The sequence below is a fragment of the Onychostoma macrolepis genome, chromosome 07 (assembly GCF_012432095.1).
Source record: "Onychostoma macrolepis isolate SWU-2019 chromosome 07, ASM1243209v1, whole genome shotgun sequence".
Lineage (NCBI taxonomy): Eukaryota > Metazoa > Chordata > Actinopteri > Cypriniformes > Cyprinidae > Onychostoma > Onychostoma macrolepis.
The window spans coordinates 34,829,335-34,851,580 of record NC_081161.1 but is presented as its reverse complement, the minus strand read 5'-3'; the positions used below and the strand labels follow the sequence as shown (position 1 = coordinate 34,851,580).

Genomic DNA, 22,246 nt, shown 5'->3' with positions numbered 1-22,246 from the left:
ACAAATATATATATATATATATATATATATATATATATATATATATATATATATATATATATATATATATATATATATATATATATATATATATATATATATATATATATATATATATATATATATTTGTTTTGTTTTTTCCCCATCTGATCTTGGATTTGATTTTGGCATGCAAAATGCATTTCGTATATTTATTTTTTTTTGGGGGGAAATAGACCTTAATGCTTCACCAAAGCACTTTCTAAGCCCAACCATTTTTCTAAGCACAACTATAACCACAGCTCCAGCCTCAAACATGGCAACATGTTCATTTAAAATCTGATTTTCTTTCAGCTGGATCCTGTGTGGTTTGGATATTTGCTTATAACAGCCTCCCCAAAACTACACCTTCTCTAGGCCGTGCTTCTCCACGGAGGATCTCCAGAAATCCCAGCTTTGTCAAAAATTCCATCCGTAATCCATCTGTAGGCTGGACCTCGCAAAATACACCCTGTGAACCTGAGGAAGAAAGAAAAATGAAATACTCAAGGCAGGCTAATATCAAGGATACTATTCAGCCAGTCTGGGAATATGCTTAAAATCAGTTAGTTCACCGTTAGCTTTGAGGGCCGTTAGCAGGGCTGTGAGGAGGCTACGACTGACGCTACAGTCCACCAGTTCAGGAAGAGCCTCAAGCCTGAGCTGAGATGGGAAATGATACAGCAGGGAGTCTGGATAGTCCTGTTCTTCATGGAAATACAGCAGCGCCTCCTAGGGGTTTGGAGGAGAAAGTACAATTCAAGACATGTCGGGATTAGATGTTACTATTGCACCATTTTAAAAGTACTGCATAATAAGTGTGGTTGTGTGTTTAGTTTAAAATCTTACCTTTGTTGCAGTATGTCCACTCGCTCCGTGGGGCCGTAAAGGATATTTGTCCCACATAGCAGGTAGCCAGGTGGCCTGACATCGTTTGGCAAAGGAGCGGACATCCAGAATACCCACAGCGCACCCACATACACCCAGTTCATCCTCCAGAACCAAGCTGTACTCTGGGCACAAGGCCAGAGACGCACCCAGACACCTAAAACACAAACACACACCAGAAAAAGGCTGATATTTCTCATATACCTCAGGGCTGCAAAACATTAAGGAATTACATTTTAGTACAACCTCCTGTTTTTCTTGTATTTTCTTACAGAATGTGTTTTCTCTTTATATAAAGTACCATTCAAATGTTTGGGGTTGGTACGATTTTTTAATGATTTAGAAATAAGTCTGCACAAGTCCTCCAAGGCTGCATTTATTAGTAAAACAGCAATATTGTGAAATATTGTTAATATTTTGAATTCATATTTTATTTTAATATGTTTTTAAGTGAAATTTATTCCTGTAATGGCAAGGCTGATTGTTCAGCAGCCATTATTCCAGTCTTAAGTGTCACATTTATTTATTTTGTAACATTATAAATGTCTTTAATGTCACTTCTCAATCTCAGGAATCAGTGACCGCAATGAGAAGATATAGTTTGTGCTCAGATGGAGGCATCTACTGAACAATAAAAGTCAGAACATTTTATATAGGGGCTGTGATATGCTTGGGAGCAATTCTTGCCTGTCCCCAATGAAATCTGGATGAGAGATGGCAGCATCCTGGCTCCCTTTACCCCTCTGATGCAACTGACGCACCATTCGGTACAGCTCCACCTAAAGTTGTGGAAAAAAGACAATGAGAAGAGTCAGAAATATGTAACGAGGTTGAGTCAACTGGTTACCAAGTGTGCTTGAGTCACCTTGTCTTTTTGTTGGAATGGCCGTATATTATAAAGTCGAGAGGTGGGGAACAGAGGGGGAGGGTGACTGAACAACTCACTGCTGGTCCCCACAGGCAGAAGCATCTGATTCACACCAACACCAGAGGCAGACAAAACAAGAACAGATAAGGACAGGAAAAGATCAAACCTTCAAACTTCAAGCTTTTAAAATTTTTACAAACTTTCTGGCTAGGCTTTTTCAAGCCAACTTAAAGTTTGTATCCAAACTTTACTATCTAGTTAATTATATCATTCCTACCTGCACCTCTCCAGATAGTCCTCCTTTAAACACCCAAGGCTCCGCCTCCACACCATGGAGCTCCGCCCCTGAGGAAGCTCCACACCCTGTGAACAATCCCAAACATCAAGAGTATCAATCCACTGCAGGAACCAGTAGGTATAAACAAATCAATTTGTGTTGTTTAACTGTGAACATTATCTGTGAACTGTCTTATTTCTGTCAGTTACAAGATAGGTTTTAATGTGTTTGACACTGATGTGACATTTTTTGATGCACCATATTTTTGATTAACCATATTTGAACATACTACTGTTTGAATACACTACTGTTCAAAAGCTTGGGGTTGGTAAAAAAAAGTTTTATATTTTTGCATTTGCAGCACCTGCGTACTCCAACACAACACTTACGGTACTGGACCAGTTCTAGGTTCTCAAGGAGTGGGAGAAACAAATATAAAATCAGAATGGAGACCAGATATTGAGTACAAAAAGCCCGCACTTTACTAAGAGGCAAACTATATTATACATACAAGTTATTAAATCTTACAAATCTTATAACAGTAAAATCTTCTTTCCTTTTAGTATTTTTTGTTTGTTTGTTTTTAATAAGTATAAATAGTTATAAATAATAAATAAATTAGTTTAGTGCAGTGGATCCACTTGTATTTGATGATCTATTAAGGCTGCTATTTGTTTTAATTAACTTTTTTTCCTACAGTTCATCAAACTCAAAATAAACAAAATAATCACATGTTATGTCATGACATAAAACACAAAGTAAAACAATATACAATCTAAATGTCTGTAGCACTTAAATTCAATTCTGTTCAGTTGTGATGTAGTTCAGTTCAACTCAATTCAATTGTGTGATGTAGTTCAGTTCAACTCAATTCAATTGTGTGATGTAGTTCAGTTCAACTCAGTTCAATTGTGTGATGTATTTCAGTTCAACTCAATTCAATTGTGTGGTATAGTTCAGTTCAACTCAGTTCAATTGTGTGGTGTAGTTCAGTTCAACTCAGTTCAATTGTGTGGTGTAGTTCAGTTCAACTCAGTTCAATATTGTGGTCAATTTATTCCAATTGTGTGGTCAACAGACATGTTTTCATTCAAATTCCCTATAGACTCTTAATGAGTTGTATATTTCAGTCTATTTATTTATTAACTATAGTGTATTATGTTTATCTTCGTATTATTATATTGTGAATCAATGTAGTTATGTAATTGTCACGGATCCGTCGGGCATTCCTCACCACGTCTTCACTGAGCACCCTCACCGGAGTCCTAATCACCTGCACCTGCTCCTTATCTCCACAGCCACTTACCCACAGCATAAAAGCACACGCCACAGTTCACTCAAGGTCCGATCTCGTAACTACGACGTGGACTCTACTCCCCACAATCTACGTGCTGAGTATTTGCATCGCTGAGTATACCCCTTTATTCCTCTTCCTCTTCCTGTTCAATAAACGTCAACTTGTTATCACTCACCTCTGTGTCTGGCCATGCATGTTACAGAAGATCGGACCGTAACCGAAACGGACTCGATGACGGCGGAGGAAAGGCTGTGGGGCTTACGGCAGGCCGGTCGGAGATTGGAGCAGTATGTGGAGGACTTCTGTGAGCTAGTTCACCAGCTGAACTGGCGCGACGCCGCTCTTGGTGCGTGCTTTCTGATGGGGCTGGACGATGACACGATTCGCTGCGATCTTCCTTCCTCGGAGTTTCCCCTGATCGAATTGATTAATCTTGTGCTCTTTTTAAATGGCTCCGAATTTGAAGTCCACGAAGTCAAGGACCCTTGTAAGTCTCGTCGTCCAGCCCACTCAGAATCACGCCGCATCGCGCCAGCTCATCTCATGCCCAGAACCCCCACATATCATGCCAATGGCTCCGACTGCCGGCCCGACCCCAAATACCCCCGTGTCCTCCATAACACCTCCCTCGTCCTCAGCTCTAGTAGCCTTCCTCCGCCAAAGAGGAGTATGGCAAGCCCGATGACGGAGACTCAAGTGCCTATAGGGATTTTGGTGGAGTATGAGGGGATGTCGTGCCCGCCAGTACCTACTCCTCGTAAGTGCCCACCAGTGCCAATTCCTCTCAAGAGCCCTCCAGTGTCTCCGCTGGTTCCATCCAGCTTTGCGCTTCCAGAGCGCCCCCCAGTGCCTACGCCATGAAGGCGCCTCCCTATCTCCGCGCCTCCAGAGCGCCCCCAAGAGTCTCCGCTGGTTCCGTCCAGCTCAGCGCTGCCTGAGCGCATACTTCCCTATCCTGCAGCGCTGCCTGAGCGCCGCCAAGAGCCCGCGCCCCCAAAACGCCCACCAGATTCCTCCCAGAGGCTAAAGGTCCCTAATTTCATCCCAAAAATTTTTTTGGGGGGGGCTATATACCCGTGGTCCTGATGGCCATAGTGGCCATACTCGGGACCTTGGTCAGGGCCACTATGGCCTCTCGATCATGGCCCCCTGAAGGGTCGACCCTGCCATGGCCGCCCGAGTCCCCGGATCCACCATGGCCTCCCAAGCTCCCGGATCCGCCATGGCCTCCCAAGCTCCCTGCTCTGCCATGGCCGCCCGAGTCCCCGGATCCACCTTGGCCTCCCAAGCTCCCTGCTCCGCCATGGCCGCCCGAGTCCCCGGAACCGCCATGGCCTCCCAAGCTCCCTGCTCTACCATGGCCGCCCGAGTCCCCGGATCCGCTATGGCCTCCCAGAGTCTTCTGTTCCGCCTTGGATGCCTCCCCTGTATTCCCTATCCTGCACCAGCTTCCAAGGCGCCCACCCCCCCTCCCCAGTGGTATTGTTACGGCGCGGGACGTGCCTTCCAGGAGGGGGAGGTACTGTCACGGATCCGTCGGGCATTCCTCACCACGTCTTCACTGAGCACCCTCATCGGAGTCCTAATCACCTGCACCTGCTCCTTATCTCCACAGCCACTTACCCACAGCATAAAAGCACACGCCACAGTTCACTTGAGGTCCGATCTCGTAACTACGACGTGGACGCTGAGTATACCCCTTTATTCCTCTTTCTGTTCAATAAACGTCAACTTATCACTCACCTCTGTGTCTGGCCATGCATGTTACAGTAATCAACTATACTCATTTTAAACCATATATTAATTTGGGTTACACATTGGTCACGAAAGCTGCATTTATTTGATTTGAACATTATTACAAATTAAAATAACATTTTTTTTTTTTTTCTCTCTCTTTTAATATATCTGAAAATCTAATTTATGCCTGTGATTGCAAAGCTGTGATACATGATTCATTAGAAAACACTCTGATATGCTCATTCGGTGTTCAAAAACATTTTTATATTATCAATGTTGAAAACAGTTATGCTGCTTAATATTTTCTGCTTAGTATTTTTAATTTATTAAAAAAAAAATCTTAGTGACCACAGTCATTTGAAAAGCAGTGTAAACTAACATGAATAAGACTTGAGGGCTGCAGCACAGCACAACATTTCTGAATATTTCTACATTTCTTTCTTTTCTTCACACAAAGCTAGTATAGACTTCAGAAAACTAAATATGCAGAAATTAATATGCTACAGTGTATAGGTGCATTTTTGACACTCACAGTGGAAGCAGTTCTTCCAGGAGCCTAGTGGAGAACCTTCACTCAGTATACGCCCCTCTGTGAAAGGAGATATGCTTGTGAGAAGATGGGAGACGGGTTCTTCACTTTTTATTTATCACATGAGGGAAAAAGGCCTACGTGACAAGACAAGATTGTCGAGATCAAATCATCCCTACTGTCTCTCTTACCTAGCCAGCAGATGAAAGCCTTGGCCACCAGCAGGGTGTTTCTCAAGTCCCAGATGTAAGGGTAAAGGTCGTAGAGAACAGCCCTATTGATGCTGTTCACAACAGCACCGTGCAGTAAAGCCACATCATTACACGCAGACAGGAAACGGCCTGCACGTTCCCGCCATTCTTCTACCTGAGAGAGCAAAAATTAACAACAAAAACCTCAACCAAATACCACCTTCATGATGAATCATTACTATAATCTCAATATCATCAACTTTATTAAAAACAAATCAAATGACAAGTGAATTAATAATGAATATATTTAATAAAAAGGGTCTTTTCACCTTCTGTGGCGAGGCCTTCTTGCCATTGCCATTGACACTGACGCAATGACAGTTGGCTTTGAGCCACGTGAGGTCCTGCAGCAGATTCTGAGCAGGTGGTCCGTGTTCATGAGGCAGGTAGTACAGGCCTACAAGCAGCCGTACCTGGGCCTCGCTGAGAGGAACCCTCCCAGAACACAATCCCCTTCTAGGGGTCTTTTCATGGCTGAAGCTCCAGGAGACCTGGTTCTCCCCAGCTTTCAGAACCTGGCTCATAACAGGGTCTGCTGGGATTTCATCGCTAGCGAGAGCCCCTGTGCTCCGGGAAGAGGTCATGGGACATTTGGGCTGGGCTCCACGTTGATTGTCTGAGCTATCGGAGGATTTTGATTTAACAGAGAGTGTTAAGGGCTTGAGGTCTGTAGGCCTCACTTGACGTCCTAAAAGAAACAGTGAACAATAATTGGACTCAAAATCAAATTCATGTCAGCACTTACAACAGATTCTTTGTGACAATAATTAATAATCAATTAGTATAAATTAAACTTAAAACTCAAGAAACTGAAGCTGAAACTAGCTGAAATAAACTAAGTTTAAGTACCAAAATTAGTAGAACTAAAACTGAAATAAACAGAAATTAAATCTCAAAAGAAATATAAAAAAATAAAATACCGGTAAAATAAAAATACAATACAACTAATTTAAAAAAAGCACATAACAACATTACTAAAATGAAAATGAAAATAAAATATATAAAAAATAAAAGCTAGTTACAAATATGACTAATTATTATGATAATACATACATAGCACAAAAATGTTAATAAAATAATAAAATGATAATAAATGTGTATTTAGTCATTATTACATTTTATGAAATAACAAATAAAAAGTTAAATATATTTAATGTACATAAATCACTTTTCAAATTTACAAATAAATATTTTTTTAAACAGATGTTTCAAGATGCTTTACCAGGCTGCAGAGGAAGGCTGAGCTCCTTCATCCAGTCTTGCAAGGCAGATGACAATGCTCTATCCACACTATAGGCCTCTTCATCACCTACAGAGGATATACTAGGTCAGCAAGGGGTAGAATATTTCTTTATACTCCTATTGAGTGCTACTGTATGTTTGTTCATTCAATGTTTAAACTAAGGATGCATTGATCCAGTACTCGGTATCGGCTCCGATACGGTCATTTTCTGTGGATCGGGTATCGGTCAGACGAGACCGATCCAAATCCGATATTGTACGTATACTATTCTGTGTTATTGTTGAGCCCCACGAAAGGCACAAAAACATTATAAAGCACCATAAAGTTTTCGTGCACTATATTTCAAGTGTTCTGAAGCTGTTCCATAGTTCATGAATGTATTTTACAACAATACAAAGAGCAATGTGTACCATTTTACCAGATTTAGTCCTACACTTAATCACTTTTATTTGAAAAAAATAAAAATGTTTCACTAGGTTTTATAAAATTATTGTGCACCCATGATTTTTCTAGAGTATCTTTTGCTGCTAAATTATCCACTAACCTAGTTTATAATAGTATTTTTGTCATAGATTATGATTATATATTTTTTCATTTGTAATTTTTCATTAAAATTAAGTTATCTATATGTAGTAGATTGTGTTTAACACAAAAGAGTGATGATCAGGTCAACACAGAAGAATAGAAATTCTACATCGATTTAAAAAAAAAAAAACTGCGCTGGTATCGGATTGAATCGGTATCGGCAGATACTCAGAATTTTCGGGATCAGATCGGATCGGTTCTGAAAAAATGGTATCGTTGCATCCCTAGTTTAAACACTCTACGTTTTTACATTTATGAATTTGCAGTAGCAGATGCTTTTATACAAAACTTATTTCCATTCAAGATATACATTTTATCAGATTTTGCATGCCCTGGGAATCAATCTCATAGTCTTAACATATTTTTATCCATCCTACAATATTTAAGCCTCTCTATCCTCCATTCTGCTCTCACCTTTCCCCTCCTCTTTTACTTCTTTATACCAGCTTCCCAGGGTATGCAGAGGGATGAAATTGGCTTCAAATTCGCAGTTTGGATTTAGCAGCAGACCCCTCAAATGGGCCCTTAGTCCGGTGGGGCGGCCCTTAAAAGGCCCCAGGAAGACACGTCGGGAGTCATAATCATTAGCATGAAGGTTGTCCCAAATGAGGGGTGGCCTTCGAAGCACCGACTGGACCTCAGCTAGTGATTCAGGACTCAGTTCCCGTGATATCACCTTATTTCCTATAGGAGAGCGATGACCAAATATGTTAATGTTAGAAGTGTGGTTTCTGTAACAAACTGACACGGACTGTGATTTTTTAAGGACACACTGAAAATGTCTCTCACCGGTCCAGATGACAGAGATGCCAGGGAGAAGATCCTCCCCAATTGTCAGCAGGTAGGAAGATTTTGACACGCTAGGAGTGCACAGAGAACTACAGTACTCTAGAGAGAAAAGAAATAACAGCACAGTACTGTTTGGGGGAAAGAAGGAGAGAACAATGTAAGAAAACACACAGAATGACAATGAGGTTTTAAGATGGGAAGAGCAGTGTCAGATCATCCAAAATGTAGATAAATTTGTTTCTTCATTGAAACAGTTTTGGAAAAGTTTACCATTATAGCATTCCATCACTTGCTCACCAATGGATCCTCTGCAGTGAATGGGTACCGTCAGAATGAGAGTCCAAGCAGCTAATAAAAGCATCACAATAATCTACAAGTAATCTACGGTCCAGTCTATCAAACAATGTCTTGTAAAGTAAAAGCTGTATGTTTGTATTACACAAATCCATCAAGGCGTTTTTTAACTTCAAATCATTGCTTCCTCAGGTCTGAATCAGGAGAGAAATATGCACAGATCAAGCACTGCTCACAAGCAAAAACAGTAAAAAACTGTTCTAAACAAATATGTTGGTGAATTTTGATGTGAGAGGACAAAAGGGGATTAGTATACAACCCAAATTCCCAAAATGTTGGGACGTTTTTAAATTTTGAATAAAATGAAAACTAAAAGAATTTCAAATCACATGAGCCAATATTTTATTCACAATAGAACAAATAACATAACAAATGTTTAAATTTTACAATTTTATGCACAAAATGAGCTCATTTCAAGTTTGATGCCTGCTACAGGTCTCAAAACAGTTGGGACGGGGGCATGTTTACCATGGTATAGCATCTCCTCTTCTTTTCAAAACAGTTTGAAGACGTCTGGGCATCAAGGTTATGAGTTTCTGGAGTTGGAATTTGGTCCCATTCTTACCTGATATAGGTTTCCAGCTGCTGAAGAGTTTGTGGTCATCTTTGACGTATTTTTCGTTTAATGATTCACCAAATGTTCTCTATAGGTGAAAGATCTGCACCCGGACTCTTCTACTACGAAGCCATGCTGTTGTAATAGCTGCAGTATGTAGTTTTGCATTGCTGAAATAGACGTCGTCTGGAGGGGAGCATATGTTACTCTAAAACCTTTATATACCTTTCAGCATTAATAGTGCCTTCCAAAACATGCAAGCTGCCCATACCATATGCACTTATGCACCCCCATACCATCAGAGATACTGGCTTTTAGTGAACGCTGATAACATGCTGGAAGGTCTCCCTCCTCTTTAGCCCGGAGGACACGGCGTCCGTGATTTCCAACAAGAATGTCAAATTTGGACTCGTCTGACCATAGAACACTTTTCCATTTTGAAACAGTCGAATTTAAATGAGCCTTGGCCCACAGGAACCCGACTGCGCTTCTGGACCATGTTCACATATAGCTTCCTTTTTGCATGATAGAGGTTTAGTTGGCATCTGCAGATGGCACGGCGGATTGTGTTTACTGACAGTGGTTTCTGGAAGTATTCCTGGGCCCATTTAGTAATGTCAATGACAGAATCATGCCGATGAGTGATGCAGTGTTGTCTGAGGGCCCGAAGACCACGGGCATCCAACAAAGATCTTCGGCCTTGTCCCTTACGCACTGGAGATTTCTCCAGTTTCTCTGAATCTTTTGATGATGTTATGCACTGATGAGATTTGCAAAGCCTTTGCAATCTGACGTTGAGAAATGTTGTTTTTAAAGTATTCCACAATCTTTTTATGCACTCTTTCACAGATTGGAGAGCATCTGCCCATTACTTCTGAGAGACTCTGCCTCTCTAAGACATTCCTTTTATAGCTAATCATGTTACAGACCTGATGTCAATTAACTTAATTAGTTGCTAGATGTTCTCCCAGATGAATCTTTTCAAAATTTCTTGCTTTTTCAGCCCTTTGTTGCCCCCGTGTCACCTATTTTGAGACCTGTAGCACGCATCAAATTTGAAATGAGCTCATTTAGGGGATAAAAGTGTAAAATTTCTCAGTTTAAACATTTGCTATGTTCCCTATGTTCTATTGTGAATAAAATATTGGCTCATGTGAGCTGAAAATCTTTTAGTTTTCATTTTATTCAAATTTTAAAAACATCCCAACATTTCCAGAATTCCGGTTGTAGATTATGGATTTATGGATTATGTATATTTTGGCCAGAAGCTATCATTTAAATTTAAATGCCTCAATGGTTTATTTGTTTCTTACAAACACAGTTTTTACTTCACAAGATGTTAATTGATGGACTGGACTCTTGTGGATTATTGTGATGTTTTTATCAGCTGTTTGGACTCTCATTCTGACGGCACCCATTCACTGCAGAGGACCCATTTGTGAACAAGTGACGTAATGCTAAATTACTTATGAAGAAACAAAATCTTGGATAGCTTGAGGGTTAATACATCTTAAGCCAATTTTAATTTTTGTTTAAACTATTCCTTTAAGGTAACATTAAATAAATGTGTCGCTTTATTAAACAGATTATTACTCTGTAATGAACTAAGCTTGACCTATTTATGTATTAGCTTACCAGTGGGACAGAATAGGAAGACAGGTGGTTCCCCCAGGAAACGGAAGATCTCATTGGCCACGATAACCTGGGCGTGAGCGAATGAGGAAAAGGCCTCTGTATCTGACTGGCACATGGAGTGATCAATGTCATCAAATAGGAGGGCAAAAGCCTGACAGCCCAGGTCTGACACCTAGTGGTGAAATTAAAGAGAACAAGGCATTCATGAGCAAACACGTATTAGTCAAACAGTACAACAGTTGTGCAAATGTGTCTTTGATCACAAGAAAGCACAATGAAAATGAGAGGGAGATGAAGTGAGTTTGCTTACCTGTCTGAGTTTGCGTTTAAGCAGTGTGAGGTCACAAGAGCTGGAGAAGACGATGTCCTGACCCGGAGAAAGAGCGTATACAAATGTCAGATCCCTCGACTCTGCCTCACACACCAAAGTTTTCAACTGAGCTGGAGACAGTGACAGATTGATGGAGAGAGAATGAAAACGTGAAAGCATTCACAGAAATATAGTGCCGCAACGGTGCCACAAATACGATACAAGAATCACACTATTTTATAACAATATTCATGAGTCATTATTTGTTATACTGAATTCAGGCAAAAATGTATCTTTTTATATAGTTAATTATCTGAAAAAAGGCTTCTTCTTTTTTTCTGTGCCTAACGCACAGCAGCAGCTCACACCAATAACTGAATGGCAAATAATGGCAAAATATAATTTAATACAATATGATATATAATATGATTAGGTGCAATTTAGGAATTTTCTTCTTGGAAATACATTTTAACAATCTCTGCTAAGATGATCAAGAATTTATATTCTGATTGCTCAGATTATTGTTTCTAGATATGAATATTTTTGGGGCAGTAATAATAAAAATAACGAAAGCCTTTAGCTATAAAAAGATCACTAAATGAAATTAAAATAGACAGATTAAATAAACACTTTAACCCAGTGCTTCAATATAATGTAATTTGAATAAATACTGGGCATAATGAATACACATACCCTCTTCCTCTGCTGAATAAACCTCCCGCCACAGTAACCTGTGCTTCAGATCATCTTTAGGACCATACAGATATGTGTTCAAACTCCACATCTGCATCCTGAAAGGGACAATAGGGAACAGGTGCATTAAGAGACAAATCATTTCAGAATTTAAAATGGATTTTCCATCACGTTTTGAGAATATTGTGTAAGAAGAGCACAAGGCACAGCAGGGAGAAAGAGAGAGAGAGAGAGAGAGGCAGAAAATAGAGACATTCATTGATCTTGCATCATTAATAATATAAGGGGTTGCATTTCCTGCAGGCAATGGGTGTGAGTTTAACAACAGCAAAGGGTCGATTCCTCTGCAGAGGAAAAAAGTAAATGGTCTGCCCCTCTATGAATTTCAACCTATTTATGAAGAAAAACAGTTTAACTGCAGTGCGATATTTAAATGTTGTTCTTAATATAATCATTTCGGTGGCAATGACAATGGCCTCTAAATAAATATTAAATGAAGATCATGATTATTGCACAAAATGTGCACTATTACCAATACAGAGATTTAACTTGAACTTTCAAGTCCCATGGGAACTCACTTTTGTGATATAAAGGTCACATTAAAACTGTCTTGAGAACTTCTTACTATGCTTTTATAATTTATTTTTGCAATTTAAAAAAAAAATGACTTTAAGATTTTATTGCTTTATCCATGCCCCAGATAAAATGCCCTTTAAACCCAAATCTTAAAAGGCAAAATCTATATTCTTTATATATAATATTATATAAATAAAAAATATTCTTTAATATATAAAATTTTTACAAACTACATAATGAGTGAAGTAGTCATTTTGCAATTTTCCCTTTAAAAATTTCAAAACTTATTATACTTCGTAACCAACATGTCAATGTGAAGTAAATTCCATAATGTAAAATCTAAAAAATCTAATCTAATTCAAATCTAAAAGTTGAATGACAAAAAAAATCTAAAATATTGATATTTTAATTATGCATAATTCAAGTTGTACATTTGCCAAAATTATTGTAAAAAATATTATTTAATTCTACTTAGCGGTAATCATGATGTTTAGTCTATATACTGTTGGGCATTGTTAGTGGACATTAAATAAACTTGGATCTGGGTTTGTTTATGTTGTGTCCTTGTCTCCCAGGTGAAAAAAAAGTGCACTTCCATAATGTACTTAAAGTGCTCTATTTCCGCGCACTAATTTTGTACTTAATATACAAAAAATGATCCTTCAGTACTTCTTAAGGTCAACTTAAGATCATCTAAGTGTACTCAACTGTGATATTTTGAGACACCGTGAATATGAAATAAAATGTACTTTTAACATACTATCTTTGTATTTAAAAAATGTATTTAGTTACCACTTGTAGTACACTTGAACCCATCTTTCATACACTAGTACACTCAAGTGTACTACAAGTGGTAGCTAAATACATTTTTTAAATATTTGTTTTTCACCTGGGGTCAGAGCACATGGCTGTCAGTTGGTATTTGTGTTTGCCATGTGCTCTATTGTCTATTGTTACCCCGCCCCTCTTGTTACCTGATTATCTTGTTAGGGTTAACACCTGTTTTAGATCATTAGTCACCCTTTATATTCCCCTCTTGTTTTCTGTTCTGTGCTGGAACAAGTCTCTGCTCTGCTGAGTTAACGTGGCTCTGGTTGTTGTTGGTGGTGGCTGTGAGCCTGTTCCTGCTGTTGTCTTGCATAGTTTCCTCTGAAATTATTTTATACTTTTTGATGTTAGGCTTCTTTTTCTTTTTTATTTAGTTATGTGTTCTCTAGTTCCATGTTTTTTGAGCTCCTGCCATTTAGTTTTGTTTTTCCCTTTTACCCCCTTTTGCTCCCCCATTGGCTCTGGCTGCTGGACTCCCTTCTGCCTGCCACCTCCCTCCCATCCCTTGCTGCCCAGCTCTACCTGCTTCCCTGCCCTTCTGGTTCTATCCAGCTGCTCTGCTAATATCAGTCTTGTCCACCAGCCTCAGAAGATTCCAGTTAAGTCCTTCACCCTCCAGGAACCACTCTCCCTCTCTCTCACAATTGCCATTCCTTGTGCCTTGATGTTCATTGGAAAGCTTGTCTGTCTCCTTGCTCTTGGACTGTTGCTCTCTGCCATTCGCTCTGAAACCCCTTTCCTAGATGTCTCCTGCTGAGCTGACATTCACTTCACTACTGGACCTGGTTGCAATCTTTCCTGGTTACCCTTTCGGACAGTGGCTAGTTCCTGTTTTGTGTTTGAGACTCAAACCTGTTATTCCCTGCAACTGATTCCTCTTCCTTTACCACCCTGACAACACTAGTGTTAAGTGTTATAGGAGAGTTTATATTCTAAAACTCAAGGCAAGTTAACTGTGACCTGTGAGATGACAGTTTCAAAGAATGGACTTCTTCCAGATTAAAGTCTTAATCAAGATCTCAGACACAAACTGAGTTAACTATAAATGAAATATTACATCTTTGCCTACCATAGAATGAGTGTGTCTGCATGTGCGTCTCAGGAGAAAAGCAGACTCCCTAAACAGATTGAGGCTGAGTTAGTGCTTGTCTAAAATATTAAAGAACCTCCCCAAAGATTAATCTCAAGCAAGCGTTCACTCACTCTCTCACACACACAAAGCTAATTTTGGGTCTCTCCCTCTCTAACCTATTTAAAATGCTAATGCACAGATAGAATCTATCGTTTGCTCTTTCTCTTTCTCCCCACTTCCTTTTTCTCCGCCCTCTTTCCCTTCATCTACTGCATCAGCACAATCACTTCACTCTCACTCAAGCGTGTAAAAGTTCTCATTCCCCTTCTTTCGCCTGCACTATTAATCTTTTCATCCAGGGTTGAGTTTGGACCAGTGCCTCTATCACGTGGGTGGGATACTCTCTCGCTTCTCTCCTGTGCGGATGGATTCCCATACACTCTAATTTCTGTCATGTCCGAGCCATTGTACATTAATATAAATTCTACTGATTTAGACATCACAACCCAAGGCATCAATCAGAACAGGCTGAAAAAATAAACAAATCAGTGATATTTCAAATAGTATGTACAGTATGCCATGTGTTTATAAAGATTTATCAGAATGGGTAAGAATATATCAATCACAAGCTATTATTCATATTTTTTTAAATTTAAGAAAATCTGCTGTACTAAGCTTAAAGTTACTACTAGTTCTACTAGTTAATGCCAGCTCGCTGAGTAAAGTGTGAGCTTGTTCATTAGTGCTGCAGCAGAGAGAGAAAAAAACTGCTTTCTGACTGAATGGGAGCAGGGACTGAATACAGGACTGCAGCAAATTCTTGTTTTTAAGGTGCTGGTGTGTTGGGGTGTCACCACCAGGATTCTTAGCTCGATAAACCAGGAAGGCATCCTAGGTTAACCAGCTTGACCAACAGCTTCAGTTTTGTTGGAAACCATAATGGCAACCAGCTAGACCAGCACTAAATCAGGCTGAGCCATCATGGAAAGATGGTGTTTTCAGCAGGGATACCTCAAAAAGATCACCCCAAGATGAAAACTTTCTGGATATTTACTCGCCTTCATGGATGTAGATGAGTTTGTTTGTTCATTGAAACACTACATCACTTTACAGTGAATGGGTGCCGTGAGAATGAGATTGCAAAGAGCTGATAAAAACATCACAATAATCCACATGAATCCAGTCCAATAATTAACATTTAAAAACACCCAAATGATGGATTTATTTATTAGAAATATGGACTGGAGTCGTGTGGATTACTTGTGTATCGTTGTGATGCTTTTATCAGCTGTTGAACACTTATTCTTATGGCACCCATTCACTGTAATGGTAAATCTCACTAAATCTTTTACAATAAAGAAACAAACTCATTTAGATGGCTTGAGGGTGAGCACAATTTCAACAAAAAGTCATTTTGGGGTGAACTATTTCTTTAAGAATATAACATGGCAAATGATAACAATAATTTCTCTTTTCTTCCACTTCACCCATGCTCTGATTCAAAATGGACTTGTTCCTTGCCACTGATTTCACCATGGCTAATGTACGAAGATGTGTGAAACTGGCTCAGTGGAGTCATGCTGGCACCAGTGTCCAGTCATTAGTCATAAAAAGCCATTTGTCTCTCTGCCTACACGACTTTACACCTCTGCAACGCACCAGCTGCTCTGTGCTGCTCTGATACCACCATGTTGCAAACATGATCCAAATAACTATCCCATGTTACATTACATAACTGCATATATATCATATTTTGTGTCCCTACAAGTGCATATAAAGTGCAATCTCATCATCCCATCTATACTGTGTGTGTGCACTCACTGATTCCATACTCACCACTGAAATAGCACCTTCCTTTGTTCCATTGACCAGGGTCTCCCATAGAAACCTAAGGAGGACAATATACAGATATATCACACCTTTAACATGCAGACACACACGTGATTTGTTCTCTATTTACACAAGGCAGCTTTTCATAACCATCACAAAGCTTCAGTATTTCTGTTCTCTTCCACCTCCTCTTCGCTGCAGCCCACTCAAAACAGTCGGATTTTGGGCAGACTCTGAATTATGGGCTTGGAGCTTTCATGCTATACTGGACCAGTTATGTAATACCAGTCGGGGCCATCGCTAGGGGTGGGCATTGGGAAGCAGCGCAGGATTATATGTATCAAAGCTTTGTTTGAGGCACTCTGTAACAAGTAAACTGCATAGTTTTAAGAGTTGTCTATACAAATATTTAGCTATTTTTACTGTGTTTTACTGTACATTTTTTCATGAAGGCTACCATAGCACTACTTGAATTCACTTTGAATACTTTATGGCTGGTCATTTCACATGTTGGTCAGGTGGTCTCTTTCTGTCTAAGTGGGTAGTTCTTGGCCAGAATAAGCTGCAATGAGAAACAGATTTTTGAAGCAAGCACAGACTTTTTGCTGCCATATTCTGCACTGTTTTATGGTTGCTTGTGCAGAAAACATTTAGAATAATTAGTAAAACATTTAAATACACAGAATTCATGTAATTCATGAAGTTATATATTTATATATAATTTAATATATAATATATATGTGACCCTGGACCACAAAACCAGTCTTAAGTCGCTGGGGTATATTTGTAGCAATAGCCAAAAATACATTGTAAGGGTCAAAATTATCGATTTTTCTTTTATGCCAAAAATCATTAGGATATTAAGTAAAGATCATGTTCCATGAAGATATTTTGTAAATTTATTACCGTAAATATATAAAAACTTTTTATTTACTAATTTTTTATTAGTAATATGCATTGCTAAGAACTTCATTTGGACAACTTTAAAAGAGATTTTCTCAGTATTTTTATTTTTTTGCACCTTCAGATTCCAGATTTTCAAATAGTTGTATCTCGGGCCAAATAATGTCCGATCCTAACAATCCATACATCAATGGAAAGCTTATTTATTCAGCTTTCAGATGATGTATAAATCTCAATTTTGAAAAATTGACACTTAAGACTGGTTTTGTGGTCCAGGGTCACATATTTAATATTTATTAAATTATTGCAGCATTAAAAACAAGTTAATCCAAGTTACATCCATATCCACATCCATACAATATGCATCCATCCTCTCAATAAACTCAAACTAACTTGTACTGAGGGCTGATAAATAAATTCACAAGACACATCCAATGGATTTTTGTCTTAACTTCCAAAACTTTATAGAATTTGGCACTGACAGTGTTTGGGACCGCACATCATTATGCTGTTCTTGCATTCTAGGATTAGATTTTTCTGCATTAGGTAAGGCAGTGGTTGGTTGTTATTTATTACTCATGCTGGCTGTCATGCTGATGGAAAAACAAACCACGCATATATTCATGCTTGATTTGCTTCAATTAATTATGAATATAGCATGACTGGCCTTACTGGTATGTGAACAATAACAAATCAATAATTTGTGTAGAATACATTTATATATCAGTGAAACTCAGTGAATCTTTTACTCAACAGCAGTCTGGATTTACTAACATGTGGTTATTCAAGTCAAGACAAGTAAATTTTTTTGTATAGTGCTTTTCACAATACAAAAGCTGCATACGAAATCTCATATTGTCTCGTAACGGAACTTCATTTTGGTTTGAAACTTAAATTTCACGGCTGTTAAAGAAGTATGTTGTACAAATACGGGGAGTACGACTGAAATTTGGATGTTCTACATTCATCATGTTTTCACTGCCACATGACAAACCAACATTCATTAAATTACATTTTAAAATACTCGTAATCAGACTACAGTTACTTTTTTATTGATTACATATTCATACAATAGCAATAAATTATTCATAGTTTAAAGTAAACAAGTGAATATTAATTGATGTTATATATATATATATATATATTTTTTTTATGACCAAATTAATTATTAGCTTTTCATCAAACTCACAAACCCCCTGCAGTTCCTTTCGAAACCCCAATTTGGCAAACCTTGAAGTACTGTAATGTTTAATGCACTTCATGTTGTTAATAACAATAAATAGAATATACACTGAACAAAATTATAAACGCAACACTTTTGTTTTTGCCCCCATTTTTCAAGAGCTGAACTCAAAGATCTAAGACTTTTTCTATGTACACAAAAGGCCTATTTCTCTCAAATATTGTTCACAAATCTGTCTAAATATGTGTTAGTGAGCACTTCTCCTTTGCCAAGATACTCCATCCACCTCACAGGTGCGGCATATCAAGATGCTGATTAGACAGCATGATTATTGCACAGGTGTGCCTTAGGCTGGCCACAATAAAAGGCCACTCTAAAATGTGCAGTTTTACTGTATTGGGGGGGTCCGAAAACCAGTCAGTATCTGGTGTGACCACCATTTGCCTCACGCAGTGCAACACATCTCCTTCGCATAGATTTGATCAGGTTGTTGATTGCGGCCTGTGTAATGTTGGTCCACTCCTCTTCAATGGCTGTGCGAAGTTGCTGAATATTGGCAGGAACTGGAACACACTGTTGTATACGGCGATCCAGAACATCCCAAACATGCTCAATGGGTGACATGTCCGGTGAGTAAGCTGGCCATGCAAGAACTGGGATGTTTTCAGCTTCCAGGAATTGTGTACAGATCCTTGCAACATGGGGCCGTGCATTATCATGCTGCAACACGAGGTGATGGTCGTGGATGAATGGCACAACAATGGGCCTCAGGATCTCATCACGGTATCTCTGTGCATTCAAAATGCCATCAATTAAATGCACCTGTGTTCGTTGTCCATAACATACGCCTGCCCATACCATAACCCCACCGCCACCATGGGCCACTCGATCCACAACGTTGACATCAGCAAACCGCTCACCCACACGACGCCATACGCGCTGTCTGCCATCTGCCCTGAACAGTGAAAACCGGGATTCATCCGTGAAGAGAACACCTCTCCAAAGTGCCAGACGCCATCGAATGTGAGCATTTGCCCACTCAAGTTGGTTACGACGACGAACTGCAGTCAGGTCGAGACCCCGATGAGGACGACGAGCATGAGATGAGCTTCCCTGAGACGGTTTCTGACAGTTTTTGCAGAAATTCTTTGGTTATGCAAACCGATTGTTGCAGCAGCTGTCCGGGTGGCTGGTCTCAGACGATCTTGGAGGTGAAGATGCTGGATGTGGAGGTCCTGGGCTGGTGTGGTTACACGTAGTCTGCGGTTGTGAGGCCGGTTGGATGTACTGCCAAATTCTCTGAAACGCCTTTGGAGACGGCTTATGGTAGAGAAATGAACATTCAATTCACGGGCAGCAGCTCTGGTGGACATTCCTGCAGTCAGCATGCCAATTGCACGCTCCCTCAAAACTTGCGACATCTGTGGCATTGTGCTGTGTGATAAAACTGCACATTTTAGAGTGGCCTTTTATTGTGGCCAGCCTAAGGCACACCTGTGCAATAATCATGCTGTCTAATCAGCATCTTGATATGCCACACCTGTGAGGTGGATGGAGTATCTCGGCAAAGGAGAAGTGCTCACAAACACAGATTTAGACAGATTCGTGAACAATATTTGAGAGAAATAGGCCTTTTGTGTACATAGAAAAAGTCTTAGATCTTTGAGTTCAGCTCATGAAAAATAAGGGCAGAAACAAAAGTGTTGCGTTTATAATTTTGTTCAGTGTATTTTCTTACCCTCTGTATTTTTATATCAATATGGCACAAGATTATCCTATTTATTTTTTAGTTAGGTCAAAAGTAATAAAAAAGTAGTCTGATTATATTACCTAAAAATGTGTAATGTAATGGATTACGTTACTAACTACAATTTTTGCCATGCAATTTGGAATCAGTAACGGACTACAATTTGTCAGTAATCTACCCAGCTCTGGCAGTGACTGTCAAGGCAAGTTTACAGAAAAAAACATGATGTTAATGTTTATGATATCTTAATATCATCATGCTTTATAATAAATAAAGTGATAATAAAGTTTACATTTTGCAACAGTCAAAATTTGCTATATAGTATATATATCGCTTGACGTGAATATAATGTATGTATGCAGATAAAGTTGGATGTACTTAAATATCCATCTTTATATAGAGAGCTGGGCGATAATATCATTCACAATCTGCAATGATATAAATGATCCCATAGCTGAGATTTGTTACATAGTATATATATCCCTTTACGTGAGAGCTCTGTATGTATGCGAGTAAAGTTAGATTTACTTATAGACCACAAAGTGTGTCTCCCCTCTTCCTTCCCACATGTTCTCCCGACAACCCTGATATTAGATATTCATTCCAGAGTGGTCCTAAAGTTTGCAGCGGTAGAACAGTAGTGGGTCAGTAAGAAAAAGCTACTGGAATCCAGCAGGGTGACATTTTCACAGGAGAAAAAAGACAAATCACCCACCGAGCCAATAATGTGACACTGAGCTGCAAACAAGAGTAAGGCCAATTAGGAGATATGCACAACATGCCTGTGTGTGCACAGGGGACTGAAATGTGTGTGTAATTGAGAGTGAGTGTGTCTTATGGTTTCTGGCCAGCTGCTTCCTATCACACTCCAGTATAAATATGAAAATAAATACCCAGGATGCTCCACGGCGCCTTAATAAGATGAATTGCCCTACTAGCCCATAAATTAGAAATGGGTTATTTTAGAGGCTAGTTATAGGTGTCTTTATAGCTTGGCGCTTGTTTTTGTTTATCGTAAATAACGGTTTGACAATACATCACCGCACTAATTCACGTTAAACATGCCATTTTAACGAATAAATCTCGTGTATCTCTTTGGTCGTATCTGTGGCTCCCACCCAAGCACTCAGATAAATGATGTTTCGTAAACTTACCCTCAACAACACCGCATAAAAACTCGTGTCGCCCCTCCATCATCGCTGTGATTGTCTGTCGGGATGCTCAGGATGCGGATGCTTCAGTCTCTCCGCGCCTTTTCATCCGGACTGAAGTCTTCAGCCGCGCATCCTCTCCTCCGACACACACAGAGCATGCGAACTGAAGCTGCGAGGCATGAAGATAGAGAGGAATTGCGTTTATTATTGCTGTTATGTGTTGCTTTTTAATAATCAAACATTGGCACACTGTCAAACGTGGACGTTTCTTGTCTATGTCAGCTCGGCTCTGCCTCCTCTATGCACTCTGCGCGTTGTTGCCAGATCTCTCAACACAAACAAGCATCCCTTCTCCAACAGTGAGAGAGAGAAAAAAAACAACAATCCAAAATAAGTAAAATAGATTTAGCAAAGTTGAATTGAAACTTACAAAAACAAAAATGTTAAAATGATGAATTTTCAATAAATATATCGTTGTACAAAAATAATTAAAATATTTCACAGAACTGGCCATCTCAGTCAATCTCCTTCTTTGTAGAGCAAGGCTTAAACAGTATATAGTGGTTTATCACAATTACACTTTAACTATTTTATAAACATTTTATTGTTTTAAAGCCCATTCACACCAAAAACAATAACTTTAAGGATAACCATAACAATAACGATAACTATATTAGCATGCACATCAGGGGATGATAACATTCTGTTTTATTATAAGAGTTGCAGTTATGTCATCTGCTACTTAAAGTGCTCGAGTTTATTAAAACGTGTCTATTCTGGGTTTCGGGGGGAAAAAAAATAGATATTTTCCAATAAGACCACTTTTCCACATTATTCCAATAAGAATGAGTCTAACAAGTCCAATAAACCTTGCATCATCCCATTATTATAAGAGACTTTATGAAAAAAATAAATCCATGTTA

General features: G+C 39.1%; 2 protein-coding genes across 3 annotated transcripts; one reads left to right on the top strand and one right to left on the bottom strand.

Annotated features, from left to right (window-relative positions):
- Positions 1–116: 116 nt before the first annotated feature.
- Positions 117–21,621, bottom strand: si:dkey-183c6.8 (protein O-GlcNAcase). 2 transcript variants are annotated; one of them, XM_058783568.1, is made up of 17 exons: positions 21,324–21,621; positions 16,343–16,394; positions 12,031–12,128; positions 11,338–11,468; positions 11,028–11,199; positions 8,483–8,581; positions 8,108–8,377; positions 7,088–7,174; positions 6,135–6,553; positions 5,806–5,980; positions 5,618–5,674; positions 2,052–2,137; positions 1,772–1,876; positions 1,594–1,685; positions 868–1,063; positions 594–750; positions 117–498 (listed from the first exon to the last, which is right to left on the bottom strand). In XM_058783568.1, the coding sequence occupies exons 1-17, from the start codon at positions 21,364–21,366 to the stop codon at positions 362–364; spliced, it is 2,376 nt and encodes a 791-aa protein (XP_058639551.1). In that variant the 5' UTR covers positions 21,367–21,621; the 3' UTR covers positions 117–361. The 2 variants fall into 2 exon arrangements, with proteins under 2 accessions (XP_058639551.1, XP_058639552.1); XM_058783569.1 differs by lacking the exons at positions 16,343–16,394; positions 21,324–21,621 and adding an exon at positions 14,504–15,685.
- LOC131544989 (uncharacterized) lies at positions 2,047–5,596 on the top strand. Its single transcript, XM_058783570.1, has 2 exons — positions 2,047–2,185; positions 2,413–5,596. Exon 2 carries the CDS (start codon positions 3,538–3,540, stop codon positions 4,207–4,209), a length of 672 nt encoding a protein of 223 aa, XP_058639553.1. The 5' UTR covers positions 2,047–2,185; positions 2,413–3,537; the 3' UTR covers positions 4,210–5,596.
- Positions 21,622–22,246: the final 625 nt, after the last annotated feature.